General features: G+C 43.7%; 1 protein-coding gene across 2 annotated transcripts in view; it reads left to right on the top strand.

The window, feature by feature from the left end:
- The window catches only part of USP13 (ubiquitin specific peptidase 13), a 60,361-nt gene that overhangs the window by 6,548 nt on the left and 36,361 nt on the right, over positions 1-17,452 (top strand). For both annotated transcript variants that reach the window (XM_081862363.1, XM_081862364.1), the window contains exons 3-5: positions 12,987-13,108; positions 14,167-14,309; positions 15,970-16,154. In XM_081862363.1, coding sequence (XP_081718489.1) covers positions 12,987-13,108; positions 14,167-14,309; positions 15,970-16,154 — 450 coding nt within the window. The remainder of the gene's footprint in view (positions 1-12,986; positions 13,109-14,166; positions 14,310-15,969; positions 16,155-17,452) is intronic.

Consider the following 17,452-nt stretch of genomic DNA (forward strand, 5'->3'; position numbering starts at 1 on the left):
GTTTGTAAAACCTAGCAATGATTCAGGGAAAGGTGGCACCAGCTAAGTAGTTTTAAGCATGGGTTACAAAAATCAAATAGTTCAGTGTTCATGGTTTTGCTGCTTCTATGTGGCCAATGCCATCCCCTTTCCTGAACCAGTAAGTCATATTTTGGTGTTGTGAAACTGATCCCCAGAGGTTGATCCAAAACAAGCTCTGTGATGTGTATTGTGATAAATATTAGAGGAAGCTCAGCGATACCTTTTTGTTTGTTTGTGTGCATTTTGAATAAGACCTTGCTCTGTGTTTTCATTTATTTACTGCTTTTTCAGTCTTACAAGAAAAAGTCTCAAGGTGGCTTTCAAATGAACTAGAATGAAGCAGCCAGATTTTATTTTATTTTATTTTATTTAATCATGATTTATAAAAACAAATATAATGAATAAATATAACTGGGTTCAAATAAGTCCCTTCCCCCCTTCCAATGCCCCTTGGTCCCAGAATGAAGCCTCCCCTGTTATTAGGATTCAGGTTTTGGTTGAGAAGGGGGCCTGTGGTTGCCTAGCAACTGCAGCTCAGCTTACTGCTTCCCTAGAGCTGTCAAAATGGCTGACTGAGGCTGAATGCGGCCTGGCGGTCAGCAGCATGGTCAAGGACAGGCTAGCAGCTTCTGGGAATGCCTGGCAAGCTGTCAGTTTGGCACAGCCTTTAGGGTTACCATTAGGGACAAATTCCTTATTAGTCCTATGGGTAAGCTGGCTTTAACTCAACGAATTTGTCCTTCTCCCAACTGTTGTTCATGAAGCTCTCGCCTCATTCTCTTATTCGCATTTTCTTTAAATAGATGGTTCCAAATGGCTTGACTTCTTTTGTTGTTGTTGATGATGGCAACTCTGTTTTAGTGTAGAGAAGGTGACTCATTAGGACCACAATGTACTACTGGCCCTGCTTTATTGTTTCTGACCAGTTGGACTTATTCTCCTTTCCAGTTTTTTTGTGTGTGTGTACAAGTTCCACAGAGAAAAATTACAGAGGCACAAGTAGCTGTTCGGATTTCTGTGTTAACCCCCCCACCCAAAAAAACCCTTTTCCCCTGGCTTAATCTGAACAATAGCTTAGTACTTCATCTGAGAAACTTAGATATATGGAATGTGACTCTTATCAAAACTGCACAGTAGCCTAAATCATCCTCTGTCCTGCCTTTTTGATGCCACCTCCTTTCATATTTTCTTTCCAGCATTCAGAGTAGGTTTATTTGGGAAAATCAGGACTGAGGATCAGGGAAAAGAAACCCTGCGAGCCAAAATAATGCAACTGAAATTTTATAAAACAATCTCTCTCCTCCCACACCACCACAATTTATTATTGGGAAAATCTATTCTTTTCCAGTTCATCAACTAGCCCAGTTGTGAGTACAGATGAGATTCCTGCTGCACCAACAGGAGCATCACAATTCTGCAACCCACATTTTTAGCTTAGAGAAACGTTTGCGTCTACCTGTGTTTTTCTCCTGCCACAGAGTGACATTAAGTGATGTCTAATTGACAGAAATGGGATAGCCTCTGTTATATAGGGTGGGTTTTTTGTGGGGGGTGTGAACATTCAACCTACTACCCAACTCATTTAGCGCTTAAGCCCGTAAATAGAGATGCTACTCTCTGAAACAGGGAAGAGTGCTGAATATTGGTGATTTAAAGTACCCCTGAATAAGTAGCATAGCATGGGGTGGGGGGGGGGAAGAGGATGCTTTACTTGTGTCAAAAATTCAGTGGTTTTTAGGGGTGCTTGAAATCCCCCCCAACTTGGAAAAAGCAGTAGATTAATCTAAGAAGGGCAAAACAAAACAAATTCCTTCCAGTAGCACCTTAAAGACCAACTAAGTCAGTTCTTGGTATGAGCTTTCGTGTGCATGCACACTTCTTCAGATACGAATCTGCCACAGATTTGGCAGATTCTGCCACAGATTTGGCAGATCTGTGCCACAGATTTGGCACAGATTTGGTATCTGAAGAAGTGTGCATGCACACGAAAGCTCATACCAAGAACTGACTCAGTTGGTCTTTAAGGTGCTACTGGAAGGAATTTGTTTTGTTTTGACTATGGCAGACCAACACGGCTACCTATCTGTAACTAAGAAGGGCAGGCAGACTGGTAGTCTACCATTGCAGTTGGTAAAGATGACAGCTAGGAAAGTGGTCTTGCCTTGTTTATCATTTTATGTATCCCTGATGACGTATCAAAATGATGTGTGAACAGAGCCGCAGGTTGACTACAGGTTATTGCAAGGAAGTTTCTGGTTAAGTGAATGGAAAACATGTTGAAGGTTGTTGTCGTTTAGTCGTGTCCGACTCTTCATGACCCCATGGACCAGAGCACACCAGGCACTCCTGTCTTCCACTGCCTCCCGCAGTTTGGTCATACTCATGTTGGTAGCTTCAAGAACACTGTCCAACCATCTCGTCCTCTGTCATCCCCTTCTTCTTGTGCTCTCCATCTTTCCCAACATCAGGGTCTTTTCCAGGGAGTCTTCTCATCTCATGAGGTGGCCAAAGTATTGGATCTGTCCTTCCAGTGAGCACTCAGGGCTGATTTCCTTCAGAATGGATAGGTTTGATCTACTTGCAGTCCATGGGACTCTCAAGAGTCTCTTCCAGCACCATAATTCAAAAGCATCAATTCTTCAGCGATCAGCCTTCTTTATGGTCCAGCTCTCACTTCCATACATCACTAATGTTGAAGGTACTGATGAACAATTGAGTTATCCAGTCTGACAGGGGCTGTGTAATAAAATTTGATTGAATAAAAATATGTCACGGTTTAAGTGACCTGCTTTTTATTAAATGGGGGAGCTGTGGCAGAGAAGCAGTAGCAATTTTGAACTTCTGAATCCCCACCTAGTGAGCTGTATCATTATCTTGAAGATTTTTCCTACAGCTGGTTGATGGTTTGCTCACGTGCACAAGTGGCAACACTTTCTATCCCTATTTCAAATGTGAGTTTAACCTGGAATTGAAAAATGTTGTCTTATATATGCTCATCTTCAATTTCCCTGAACCATTTCCAACATGAACAAATAAAACAGTTGGGGACTAGTTATTTCACTTAGCTGGGATAGATACTTATGACCAGTGCTTTTTTTTCCTAAAAAAATGTTTAGTGGTATGCATACCCCTGCGTCCCCCCCAGAAAAAAAGCATTGCTTATGACTGTTTTGCAGGCTTGGAAAAGTTCCCAACGTTCACTGCAAAAATAGCGATGAGGAAGAGAAAATAAAACTAATCACAACATGTGAGTAAAACAGAAATGAGTTGACAAGCACAGAAAGCAGTATGCGATTAGATTCAGCCTTACTTAATCCCGCATCGAAAGGTTCCCGCAAATGCAGCCTGCCAATCCGGTTTGAACATTTGTTGCATTCTCACTTGTAATGCTCTTTGAGGTAGAAACCTATTAAGGACATTAAATTCCCTCCAATCCCTTCTGTATTAGAAGCATCCTTAATTGATCGCCTTATGCAAATTTGCAAGCAAGCAATCGCAAAGACAGAGTGGAAAAGAAGGTGAGGTTTCTTTTTCAAATATTCCATATGCAGTGGCTCCTATTTCTTGCCTAATGCCTGTGTTTGTGGAGAGGGCTTCAGTCATGGTACACCACCACATATGGTGTTTCTCAGGCATTTGCAGTGCTGGTCTAAAAACTGAAACCTCTGCATCATGGTGCGTGATCCTAGCTGTCTATCCAGGGGCATTTCCTATGGCTAACATTGTAGTGTCAGTTAATCTCAGCCAAGCCTTAACTTGGCCATAGATTCATTGCAAAGCCTCATTCCCCCCATCTGTGAAATGGAAAGAGCGACACCGTGTCTCACTTATAGGGTTGCTTTCAGCATGAATGAAGTAAAACCTATCTGAATTGCTGCGCTGTTGGAAAGATGCAATAGTCAGTTGTTGGTTGGGACACATTATTTGGCTTGGGATACCTGCCTCCCTCCTCCCTGTTTCTATTTCGTTTCAAGTCTTTAAAGGTGCATGCTTTTGCATGCATGCCACAATGCCGTGAGTGTCTCGCCATAAAATTAGGCTTCAGGGCCCTGGCTAAAGTGACCCATTCCAAAGTTAACAGCATAGCAGATTCTGGTAAGATGCATCATAAACCCTAAATTGCCCTGCAAGCTTGTTTTTCCAAGCAAGCAGATAGTGGTTCCCAGAGTGCATATATTATTCATGGTCAGTTTTTATAAGCTTGATTTGCTGCAAATAGAACTTTCTTCCCCTGAATTCTGACCAAGCAGGCAGATTCCATTTTCTCAAACACCCGATTTTGCTGATTTTTCTGATTAGCAGTGGTGTTAACAATAATTTACAGTGGTACCCATCGTGATGCCTCCCCGCACCCCTATGCTATTGAACTTCCACCAGCCCCAGTCGGTATGTCCAGTCATTGGGGCAATGTGAGTTTGGCGTATATTTAGCGTTTAGTTTTATCAGTATCCTTTAATGAATGTTGCATTTTCCTTGTAAACTGCTTAGAGGTTCTGCTACAATCAAGCAGTACTGTATATAGGTTTTGTTAAATAAAATAAATCAAGACGTTGCTTTGTGTAAACCACTTGAGGCTTTTGTGAATTAAGTGGTATATGAATTTTGCTAATTTTTTTTAAAAAAATCCAAGAACATCTGGATGACACCATGCTGGCTACCCAATAATAATTCTTTCAGTAATCCTGTATGGCAGACCAGAATTGTCTTTGATTTGGCATCCACCTTCATGGTGGTCTCTTATCAGTTTTCTCTGGCAGATGAAGACCCTCCTTTATCAAATGACCCTTCCCCCATGTTGGTATATAGAGGCATACAGTGGTATGCCAAGGCTGTTGGATGTTTGTATGTTTCTAACTGGACTATTTGTTGCTGCTGCTTTTAGTTAAATTGTGGATATTTAGGTTGAACTTTTGAGAGGCAATCAGATGTAGTGGTCAGAGTGTTGGACTGGGAAGGTCTGGGTTCAAATTCCCATTGAGTCCCAAGGCTCAGCATGTGGCAGTGGGCCAGTGACTCTCTCTGGGGGCTAACCTACTCCACAGCGTCATTATGGGGACATGAACGTTGGGCGGGAAGAGAACCGTTGAGTTCATTGAAGGAGAAGCAAGACATACCATATTTACTCGAATATAATGCGCATCTTATTTGGCCAAATTCCGTCGTGAACATTAGCATAGGCATTAGATTTGATGGCACCAGCAACTACTTTTTTGGTTTAAAAGTTTTGAAAATGGAGGTGTGTATTAGGTTCGATGGCTCATTAAAGGGTAAAGGTAAAGGGACCCCTGACCATTAAGTCCAGTCGTGACCAAGTCTGGGTTTGCGATGCTCATCTTGCTTTATTGGCCGAGGGAGCCGGCGTACAGCTTCCAGGTCATGTGGCCAGCATGACTAAGCCGCTTCTGGCGAACCAGAACAGTGCATGCAAACGCAGTTTACCTTCCCGCTGGAGCGGTACCTATTTATCTACTTGCACTTCGTGCTTTCGAACTGCTAGGTTGGCAGGAGCAGAGACCGAGCAACGGGAGCTTACCCCGTCGCGGGGATTTGAACCACTGACCTTCCGATCGGCAAGCCCTAGGCTCTGTGGTTTAACCCACAGCGCCACCCGTGTTCCCACTGTGTTGATGGCGCATTAGATTTGTGTAAATATGGTATATGTAATAATGAGCAAATGAACATGGAATGGGGTTCTCCCCACCTCCCAGCTTTTTCATTCAGTCAATACTCTCATACTCTCTGGGATGGGATGAAATACAGGGGTAAAAGGGAAGTCTGCACTTGTGCGTGATCCTCTTCTTATCTCCCTTCCTTGAGTGCAGTGGGCATCCTCTTTGGGAGCCCAGCTCGGGATCCGATTTATACTGCTATTAATAGCACATTCAGTTGGTAACATCTAAATCTGATCTGGGCATGTCTAGTCAAGCAGCCCCCATTTTCTTTCCCCTTCCAGCGTGTTAGCTTACGGCTCCCTTGTCTGCCTGCAGCTGGGCTTCAGCTGCTGCTTTCAGTCAGCCGGTGGCCAAGCGTTTGTCATCGTCCGTCACTAGAGTGACGTGCTTGTTGAACTTGGCCAGATGGCATCTGAAGGAAATTCACCCTACTGACTGCTTGCCCAAAAATAACAGCTTCTGGGCCTGTCTTCTCTCCCTCTGTGCTCACCCGCCTTCCCCGCAGGCTTACACCATCGCTTATTTTGCTTTGCCTGCTCTCGCCTATTCTTTTTAAAGTGCAGTTTTGGTGACCTTTGGTTGTGACTCTTCTGATGACAGCACTGCTTTAAAACTGTGGTTCTGATTCACTGAGCTTCCAGCCCCATAGAAGGGAATTGCAGCGTACTCTCTGCATTAGCTTTTTCAAACATTTTAATAACTTTATCTGGCAGCAGCTGGAGTCTTCGCTGAAGGGAAATAACGGAGACCCTCTCAGTGCTACCCTACACCTTGAAGCGCTCATCAGTTTTGGAAGAGAGTTCTTTATCAAGATGGCTTCTGTGTCATAGAAGGACAGCAACATCCAGAGAATTGTTCAGTTTTCTGTTCCAGCATTTTGAAAGAAAGATACCCATTTCATAGAATTGTAGAGTTGGAAGAGACCATGTGGGTCATCTAGTCCAACCCCTTGCAATGCAGGAATCTTTTGCCCAACATGGGGCTCGAACCCACGACCTTGAGATTAAGAGTCTCATGCTCCACCAACTCCACACACATTTTAAGGGATGGTGAACTTAGATTTATTTCAGGTCTCTTCTATCTATCCCTTCATAAACTAGAAAATATTGCAGGGCTCAGCAGAGAATTTCCAAATAGCAGAATCCTGTAAATATTAATTAGATTAAGGTTAATTATATTCTGCCCTTACAGTGGTACCTCGGGTTAAGTACTTAATTCGTTCCGGAGGTCCGTTCTTACCCTGAAACTGTTCTTAACCTGAAGCACCACTTTAGCTAATGGGGCCTCCTGCTGCCGCTGCACCACTGGAGCACGATTTCTGTTCTCATCCTGAAGCAAAGTTCTTAACCCGAGGTACTATTTCTGGGTTAGCGGAGTGTGTAACCTGAAGCGTATGTAACCTGAAGTGTATGTAACCCGAGGTACCACTGTAGTTGAGCAAGGAAAACTTGAGTACCTGATTTTCACACTTTAGGTGCAGAAACAGGGGCAGGAAATCTCAGGCCATGACTCTCAAATGTGGCCGCACTGTCTGGCCCTTGGACTCTCTGCAAGTCCATCAAAACTAGCCTACTGTACAAAGGTCATGTTTACATTTGTTGCTCCACCCACCTCTGACTCTACCCACCACTGGCATGTGACCCTCAAGAGATTGCCTAGCAGGAAATGTGGCCCTCAGGCTGAAGAAGGTTCCACACCTCTGTGCTAAAAGGTTGCCTTGAGAAGCTCTACCTTATACTAAAGGAAAAAGAGATGGATCACACAGCCATCTCTGATGTGTAAAAGGGACCCTTGTATCATCCTCAGCACAAATATCGGATATCTTACAAAATATATGAAAATCAAAGAGGCCCATCATAACATTCATGCTGAATGTGCAGAGTGTCTTTTTCCTCATTACATACAGTTTGGGAAAGATCTTGGAGATCAGGTTCTGGCTAGGGCGTTTTTGAATTACCAGCATCCTTGTTTGCAGGAGCGAGCATGGTGGTATTAGGTTGTTGTTGCTGTTGTTGTTGTTTAGTCGTTTAGTCGTGTCTGACTCTTTGTGACCCCATGGACCAGAGTACGCCAGGCACTCCTGTCTTCCACTGCCTCCCGCAGTTTGGTCAAACTCATGCTGGTAGCTTCGAGAACACTATCCAACCATCTCGTCCTCTGTCGTCCCCTTCTCCTTGTGCCCTCCATCTTTCCCAACATCAGGGTCTTTTCCAGGGAGTCTTCTCTTCTCATGAGGTGGCCAAAGTATTGGAGCCTCAGCTTCACGATCTGTCCTACCAATACTAAAATATAGGTTTCAGATTACTAGTCACCTGCGTGGCTGGGCACCAGGAATTTTTCTAGTACTGAAATATTGTAGAATTTTAAAAGCACTTTTGTCAATTCCAAATGCGTGGCCTGCTTCCTGAAACTTGATACAGCTTTTCCTCAGTGAACGTCTTATTTCCCTAGCACCTTTAGCACGATTAAACTATATTGTAGAAGTTTCATGTTGCCTTCTAAAAGAGATCATTAAGCTCATTGCTCAAACTCATCCGGTCCAAGAAATAGTTGCTTGCATTGAAGAAATACTTGAACCCAGGAGTTCTATATGCAGCACTTGTTTCCATTGGACTTTTTGACTCATAAATTGTCAGAAGGGACAACGCTGTAACATTTATAAAATAACTGAAATGCTGCTTGAGACTTGAAGACCAAGATCCTAATTTCCCATAATTGCTGGGTAACTCAAGGGATTAGTTAGTTGACTGAAATAATAGAACCTTTCAACTCCAGGTCACTGCTTCACTTCCTGATGGGGGTCATTCTTGCCAGCAAAGTAATTAACATCCAGTTATTGGAAAGTATTCTGACTTTAAGTCGGTGAAATTCCCATGTTTCCATTTGGAATGGACCCACATTTTATAATGAGTGTGTTATGCCAATAATGAATTGTCCTCAGTAGTTAATGAAGTGAAGAAATAAAAATATTGGCCATTGTGATTGAAAAGAGCTTGCTGCAGAGAGCAAGCCCATCCTTTCTCTTCTTTTAGGTCAAAACAATGTGTTGGAAGGCAAGGAAAAGGGTCTGCAGTCTCAAAGTTTTTTGTTCCTCTGGGTAAATTGGCCGCATACAGCTCATTCCATACTTTAAATCTGAGATTGTTCAGGAAGGGGTGTGCATGTAATTCAGGTGTCTGAATTTTTGGCAGCTTATTTGGAATTGTGTGTGAATTAGAGGTTCAGACTAGATGACTCAGTTTGCGTTGTGAAGGAACCCCCCCCCCATATTACACAGCATAATACTATTATTTCCTCCATGGCAGAATTGTTTTCTGTTTAGTCTCACCAGGACTTAGCCCCAGAAACTCTCTTCACAATGGCAGGAGTGCGACCGAGAGTACCTCTGAGCAAGTACAGATTTTGTTATTATTAATAATAATAATAATAATAATAATAATAATAATAATAATAATAATTTATTATTTATACCCCGCCCATCTGGCTGGGCCTCCCCAGCCACTCTGGGCGGCTTCCATAGAAACCAAAAATACAGTAAAATTACATGTTAAAAACTTCCCTGAACAGGGCTGCCTTAAGATGTCTTCTGAATGTCAGGTAGTTGTTTATCGCTTTGACATCTGCTGGAAGGGCGTTCCACAGGGCGGGTACCACTACCGAGAAGGCCCTCTGCCTGGTTCCCTGTAGCTTTGCTTCTCGCAATGAGGGAACCGCCAGAAGGCCCTCGGTGCTGGACCTCAGCGTCCGGGCATAACAATGGGGGTGGAGACGCTCCTTCAGGTATACTGGACGTTTGTCTTTTGTCTCTCCCACAGCCCCAAATCACAGCCTGACTCAACACCTAGGATTAGGAGGCAGGCTGTGCCTCTCAGTCTAGAAAGTGAAGCTCAAGATCTCCTCTCTCTAAAAGACTGAAAGTTTAATACCCGCCTTCTCCCCCCCCCTTCTTCCCCAATCTTATACTGTATACAACATTAAAGTCTCACATCAAATATAACTGATCTATAAAAATGACTCCATGATCTGAAAACTGAGACAATGTATGTACTTTTGAAACCCAAGTAAATCATTAATAAAAACTTTTTTTTTAAGTATCCATTACACTTGTGCATACTTTCCGCTTTGCGTGTAAGTGTTGAATTGTGGGAGATATTTCTTCTATTAGATATAGTGTTTTATCATTACCTTTTTGGCTAAAATAAATATGATTAGTTTTAGCAATTGGGAGAAGATTCTGTAATTTCATTCCCCAATAACTGATTGAGCATCCTTTTATACATGTGAGCTAGTGACTTCCTCTCTGATTTTCCACCTGTGTATGGGAATGGGCTGTTGGTGAACTAAACAATCTATGGTCTTTTAAGCCGTGGGTTTTTAAAATTGGTTTTTGATTGTTACTGTGTTACGTACTTTGTGGTTTTTATATTGTGAACTGCTTCATGAGCCTCAGGTCTTGAAGCACTGAATTGAAATTCAATCAATGAGTGTGAACTGGGAAAGAGTCAAAGTTATTACTCTGGTTGGAGTTGTTGCAGCCTTTGTGATCTTGGAAGAAACCTAAGACTGATTCCTGGTACAGCCATGGCACAACCCCTGGCTGTATTGGTGGCCCTGGGGGGGGGGGGCAGTTCCTAGTTGATGTGCAGCAATAGAACTCCCCCTACTGGTGGTTAACCCTTCTGAGACTTCCTGTAGGCGGTCAGCAGTCAGATATAGTCAGTTTGGTTCCAATGCCTAACCCAAAAGCACTCACATTCTGTAACCAATAAAGTTGTGGCCTTTTTTAGCCTATTAACCTAAAATACTTGAGTCAAGTGTGTTTATTCCAACTAAGGGGAAGGGTTCAGGGCCTTGCCACACAACGGATGTTTCCAAAGGTGCCTATATAGTGGTACCTCGTGTTACGTACTTAATCCATTCCGGAGGTCCATTTGTAACCCGAAACCGCTCGTAACAAGAGGCGCACTTGCACTAATGGCGCCTCCTGCTGCTGCCGTGCCGCCGGAGCGCGACTTCCACTTGCATCCCGGGGCAAAGGTCGCAACAAGGAGCATCTACTTCCGGGTTAGCGGAGCGCATAACCCGCAGCATTAGTAAGGGGGACGGTACGTAACACGAGGTACCACTGTATGTAGGAGAGCTGGGGGGGTGGGGTATAGGAAAGGGGTGGTTGGCAGAGTGGGCAAAGGAGAGAACTGACCTTGAGCGTCTGCGTGGTTCGTATTGAACTGGTATTGGGGAAACCCAAACTGAATGTACTGTTTTTGCAGCACATTTATTAGCAGAGTGAATGGAGTGATGGATGACTGTAGTCTGGAGATTGACAAGATATATTGGAGTGTTTGGTGTGCATTGGCAGGAAGAGTGACATTGGATGAGCTTGTGAGTATTGTCTGATTTGTGCTTTTGCCGTAGGGAAATTAGTAGTATTTAAGAGGGATTCTGGATGTGATGTGATTGTGTGGGTGTGGCTGAGCGCTGCATGTTGTGAGTCAGGCAAGAGGGGAGGGATCCCTGGCTCTTAAGATGTTTCGCAATGTGATGCCATGTTTTTTCCCCTTTTTGTGGATTCTAAATTTTGTTTGGTATTGTAGTTTATCAGTCTCAGTATTTATAGACAGGGATACAGTGGTACCTCGGGTTAAGTACTTAATTCGTTCCGGAGGTCTGTTCTTAACCTGAGACTGTTCTTAACCTGAAGCACCACTTTAGCTAATGGGGCCTCCTGCTGCTGCCACGCCGCCGGAGCCTGATTTCTGTTCTTATCCTGAAGCAAAGTTCTTAACCTGAAACACTATTTCTGGGTTAGCAGAGTGTGTAACCTGAAGCGTATGTAACCTGAAGTGTATGTAACCCGAGGTAACACTGTATTGTATTGTTGTAACCAGCTTATTTGTTAACATTTGTTTATATAAAATATACAAACATTTGTTTATATATTTGTTTGTATATTACATCAGTGTACAGGGGGCTGTACACAGTCAGAATAAGAATTCTACCCTAAAGGGTGTACAGTCGAAAACAGCCAATATAAACAATACAGTAAAAAACCAATAGTTTAAAATGTCCAGTTCACAAACCATTGCACCAGCTATACTAAAACAGCCACCCACAACTGGAACCAGAAGTCTTCACTGTTTAGGGCCAACAGGGATTGCTTGGCTGATGGATCATAGAATCATAGAATCATAGAATCATAGAATTGGAAGAGACCACAAGGTCCATCGAGTCCAACCCCCTGCCAAGCAGGAAACACCACCAGCACTCCTGACATATGGTTGTCAAGCCTCTGCTTAAAGACCTCCAAAGAAGGAGACTCCACCACACTCCTTGACAGCAAATTCCACTGTCGAACAGCTCTTACTCTCAGGAAGTTCTTCCTAATGTTTAGATGGAATCTTCTTTCTTGTAGTTTGGAGCCATTGCTCTGTGTCCGCTTCTCTGGAGCAGCAGAAAACAACCTTTCTCCCTCCTCTATGTGACATCCTTTTATATATTTGAACATGGCTATCATATCACCCCTTAACCTCCTCTTCTCCAGGCTAAACATGCCCAGCTCCCTTAGCCGTTCCTCATAAGGCATCGTTTCCAGGCCTTTGACCATTTTGGTTGCCCTCCTCTGGACACGTTCCAGTTTGTCAGTGTCCTTCTTGAACTGTGGTGCCCAGAACTGGACACAGTACTCCAGGTGAGGTCTGACCAGAGCAGAATACAGTGGCACTATTACTTCCCTTGATCTAACCTTGGTTTTCCCCTCTGGGCGATGGCTCCCATAAGTACATACCTGAGGGGTGGGAGAAACAAACATAAGCTCAGAAAATATGCTGAAGTCTTCCAGGTGTTTCTCTCTCACTCCAGTCCTCTCATCCAGCAAGCCAGGAGGCTGCCTTGGTATTATGTGTTGTAGATATACATCCCCATATATATTCGTGAAATGAATAAATAAAATTTCACAGTTTGGGTACATGTGGGTGGTCGAGAACCACGTACATAGCCTTGACCTCCTTGGAAGAAAGGTTGGAATGTACTGAATAAACAAGCTGTCATTTTAAAAAAACTGAAATTTTCCTCAAGAGGCTTAATTAAAGAGAGAGAGAAAATATTGCCTGAGAGTACATGGTTTATTGAATTAACATTTGAACTTTTGTTGTCCTGCTAATTGATTTAAAAGTGTTAACTTGAGCAACTAGGTGCCTGGGAATTTCCCAAGCAAAGCCTGGTGTAGGTCTAGTATCTTTACCTGTTATCATTTTAATGCTCTGAGTTTTCTCTCTCTTTCTCTCCCTTTTGCAGACCTAGAATCCAATGGTGATTTCAACAACGACGATTATGAATTTGAGGATGAAGCTAAACTTGTCATATTTCCAGACCACTTTGAAATTCCTTTACCCAACATAGAAGAGTTGCCAGCTTTGGTAAGTGTGGGTAACAGACGAAGAATGGGATTTAAACTGATTTAATCTGTTTTCACTCTTAAAGGATCATGGGTGCCAAGCCTGGGAAAGACCTATTTGTGGGACCTTGGAGAACTGCTGGAATAGGCCACGCTGAGCTTAAGTAGGTTTTTAAGGCAGATCCTTATATTTTGGTAGAACAGTGGAATACAATGGCCGAGAGTGTATGTGTTGCATGGCTGAGTCCTTTCCTGAGATCTTGACTTAGCCTTGAACTCATTTGATGGCCTTGGGCAATATGTTGTCTTTTAGTCTTAACTCCACTCCTCTGCAATATCGGGATACTTTGGACCTGCCTTCCAGGGCTCTTGTGAGGACTACAGAAGGAGTTTGATCATTCTAAAGTGCTATATGAAAGCTAATTGCTTATCATTACTGGTGTACTTGGTTGCAAACACTGGTTATCTCCCACTTGGACTACTGCAATGTGCTCTACGTGGGGCTACCTTTGAAGGTGACCCGGAAACTACAACTAATCCAGAATGCGGCAGCTAGACTGGTGACTGGGAGTGGCCGCCGAGACCATATAACACCGGTCTTGAAAGACCTACATTGGCTCCCAGTATGTTTCCGAGCACAATTCAAAGTGTTGGTGCTGACCTTTAAAGCCCTAAACAGCCTCGGTCCAGTATATCTGAAGGAGCGTCTCCACCCCCATCGTTCTACCCTGACACTGAGGTCCAGCACCGAGGGCCTTCTGGCGGTTCCCTTGGTAGTGGCACCCGCCCTGTGGAACGCCCTCCCACCAGATGTCAAAGAGAACAACAACTACCAGACTTTTAGAAGACATCTGAAGGCAGCCCTGTTTAGGGAAGCTTTTAATGTTTGATGTATTACAGTATTTTAATATTTTTTTGGAAGCCGCCCAGAGTTGCTGGGGAAGCCCAGCCAGATGGGCGGGGTATAAACAATGAATTATTATTATTATTATTATTATTACATAGGGATAGTTTTGTCTTTTGGTTTTGGTTTTTTACGTTGCCTTTTATGTTCAGTTTGACTTTCCCCCCCACCTCTAGGTTACGATAGCTTGCGACGCAGTCCTCAGTTCGAAATCTCCTTATAGGAAGCAAGACCCAGATTCATGGGAAGAGGAGCTGCAAGTCTCCAAACATGCCAACACACTTGTACAGATGGACAATGGAGTCAGGATTCCTCCCAGGTGAGACTGTTGCACTTCGTTACCTAAGAACTGCCCTGTGGAACAGATCCCAGAACCCACCTAATCCAGCTTCCGCATCCCATGTTAACCAGTTGGATGCCTTTGGGGATGGGTGGTTAGGATAGGTGCCTGGTTAAAGAACAAGACCAGAAAACCACACTTGCCAAGAATAATGTGATATAGAAAGAAATAGCTAAGGAGCTCTCGGGTAAGACCTTCCAGGAGGGTCCCACCCCTCACCCCATAGCACATAGATATGTAGCGCAACACTTTTATAGAAACCATCTTATCTGTCACTCCTCTCATTTTCTGTCTGCAGCAGCCATTAAGTTCCCTGTTGGCAGCTATTTACGTTTTCTTCATACCCATTAACACTGCATTAATCCATTATCTGCCTCACGCAAAGGACATTAAAGTTAATTAAATGATTCTAAAGTGCTCTGCAGCACGTTATATGGTTTTATAACATTTAATATACAATGTTTTAAACCGTTAGCAGGTCTTTCTGCTTTATTTGACGCATTTGTATTGAGTGTTCTGTATTGAATACTCAGTATAGGAGGACAGTTTGCTCACATTAATCCCTTTTTACCCAGTCCTCCCTGTTCCTGCCTTTCCATCTTTTTGTCCCCCCACTACCAAAATATTGGTTGTAAGTTTTTCTAGAGCTGAATGTCTGTTGTGTTCCTTTTCTTATGTTGGTCTGTATACATACAGTATATATATATATTGATAGCACCATGGACCAGATTCAACTAACAGATCCTCCTAGTAGACTTCTCCTTGCACAACAGAGCGCCCCTGCATGTCCCCCAATTGGCTCTGGGCAGCTCAGGAGTGAACATAAGAAGGAGAGGCTTGTTTCCTCAAGCAAGCTGTCCAGGCAAGCTGTCCAGTTCTGGGCACCACAGTTCAAGAAGGACACTGACAAACTGGAACGTGTCCAGAGGAGGGCAACCAAAATGGTCAAAGGCCTAGAAACGATGCCTTATGAGGAACGGCTAAGGGAGCTGGGCATGTTTAGCCTGGAGAAGAGGAGGTTAAGGGGTGATATGATAGCCATGTTCAAATATATAAAAGGATGTCACATAGAGGAGGGAGAAAGGTTGTTTTCTGCTGCTCCAGAGAAGCGGACACGGAGCAATGGCTCCAAACTACAAGAAAGAAGATTCCACCTAAACATTAGGAAGAACTTCCTGACAGTAAGAGCTGTTCGACAGTGGAATTTGCTGCCAAGGAGTGTGGTGGAGTCTCCTTCTTTGGAGGTCTTTAAGCAGAGGCTTGACAACCATATGTCAGGAGTGCTCTGATGGTGTTTCCTGCTTGGCAGGGGGTTGGACTCGATGGCCCTTGTGGTCTCTTCCAACTCTATGATTCTATGATTCTAAGCAGAAACACTTGTTAAGAAAACATTTGTAACAGAGCAATACTGAATTTCTTCCTACGTACAGTTATCGTTAATGAAGAACAGTAGTTTTTGAGGATTGGTGATGTGGGGCTACTCAGATGGCAGCAGATTGTTGTTGTCCCATTGGCAGTTGACAAGGAGAACCCTATGGTCAATCCAGTGTGGGAATCTTGGCCACTTGCTGGTTTTGGAGGTAGACCCAGGTTTCCCCAGTACTGCCAATCTAACCCCTGAATGTTTCTTGCTTTTCAGTGGCTGGAAATGCTCAAAATGTGACCTGCGGGAGAATCTTTGGCTGAATCTCACAGATGGGTCAGTACTGTGTGGAAAGTGGTTCTTTTACGGCAGTGGAGGAAATGGACATGCGCTGGAACACTATAAGGAGATGGGTTATCCCTTAGCAGTGAAGCTTGGAACAATTACTCCCGATGGTGCAGGTTAGTCAGTTGGAAAATAAGTACCTTTTATCAGGTAGCCCATATCACCACTGTCTCTTGGTTTTATCACAGACATGTGGGTATAGAAGAGGGCAGGAAAATGAGGAAGTAAACAGGGGTTTTACAGAAACTGAACTCGGGACAAGGTACAACATCCTGCACTTTCACAGAACTGGGATATGCACAAGTGTCCTGGATGATAACTTTTCTACATTGCAACTCTGGGCCTCAGGAGAGCTTGCTGGCTTGTCTAGGGCCTAACGACCGAGCAGAGTTTTGAACGTTGAGTTTGCTATGTTCTGTAGTTGACGGGATACGTCCTTTGAACAATACTGGAACCGCGTAGAAAGGCCAGTAAGGGAGAACACATCTGACTGTTCTCAACAAAGGCAGGCCATGTTGTGCAACTCAAAGGATTCTCATTCCTGTCCATGCACATAGTTTTGCTGCAAAGCTAGCCAAAGTGGGGAAACGCATCCTTTCAGCATTGCCACGGCAAAACAGATTTGGTGCTTGGCTTGAGTGTGCCACATCCAAGGGAGGCTGCATGTTTAGAACAAAGGGATTTGCAGACCCCTTCAGCATAGCCACGTTTTTGTTACCAGGCTCCCAGGGGCCCTGTGGCTCAGCTGGCGGCTCTCTGCAGCTCTACTTCCACCCCCAAACTCTTACGGTAGAATTAATGCAGCGTCAGGAAGCACATAAATCATTGGAACTTCTGGCTGCGACTGAAAAGGGCAGAGTGGCCTCTTGTCATTGTTAATGGTTGTGCACTGAGGGCATAGGGACAAAATTTATTAGAGGAAGGGATGCTAATGAGGCTTATGTGCCCATCATGATGCACGATTGACATACTGCCCTGGAGGGCTTCCATCTGGCCAGGGGTGGGGATCAAAGGCTCTGGTCTTGAGTCACCTGCATAATATTTTGGCCAAAGCAGGCCAACATATTGCAGTGGGAATTTGAGTAACAGTACAGATTTCAGTTGGTTAATAATAGAACAGAGTCTAAGCAGAGAATAAAACATACACGTAGTCTTTTAAGTATCCTAGGTTACCTTTAAAATCTTTATCATTCATCCTTTCAAACAATTCTTTTAGCAGGGAGGGAAGGAGGGACAATAGTTATCTGTGTACTCTTTGCTCCCTTCGTCCCCCCCCCCAAAAAAAAACACAATAGGCCAGACAACGTGTTTTATTCCTGCCTACAGTAAACAAAGAGCTGTTTACTAATCCTTAATATATATTTTTTGTCTAGTTTGTGATCAGTTAGATACCAAAGGGTCCTAAATAGAAAAG

Source organism: Podarcis erhardii (assembly GCF_964252035.2).
Source record: "Podarcis erhardii genome assembly, chromosome: 5".
Classification (NCBI taxonomy): Eukaryota; Metazoa; Chordata; class Lepidosauria; order Squamata; family Lacertidae; genus Podarcis; species Podarcis erhardii.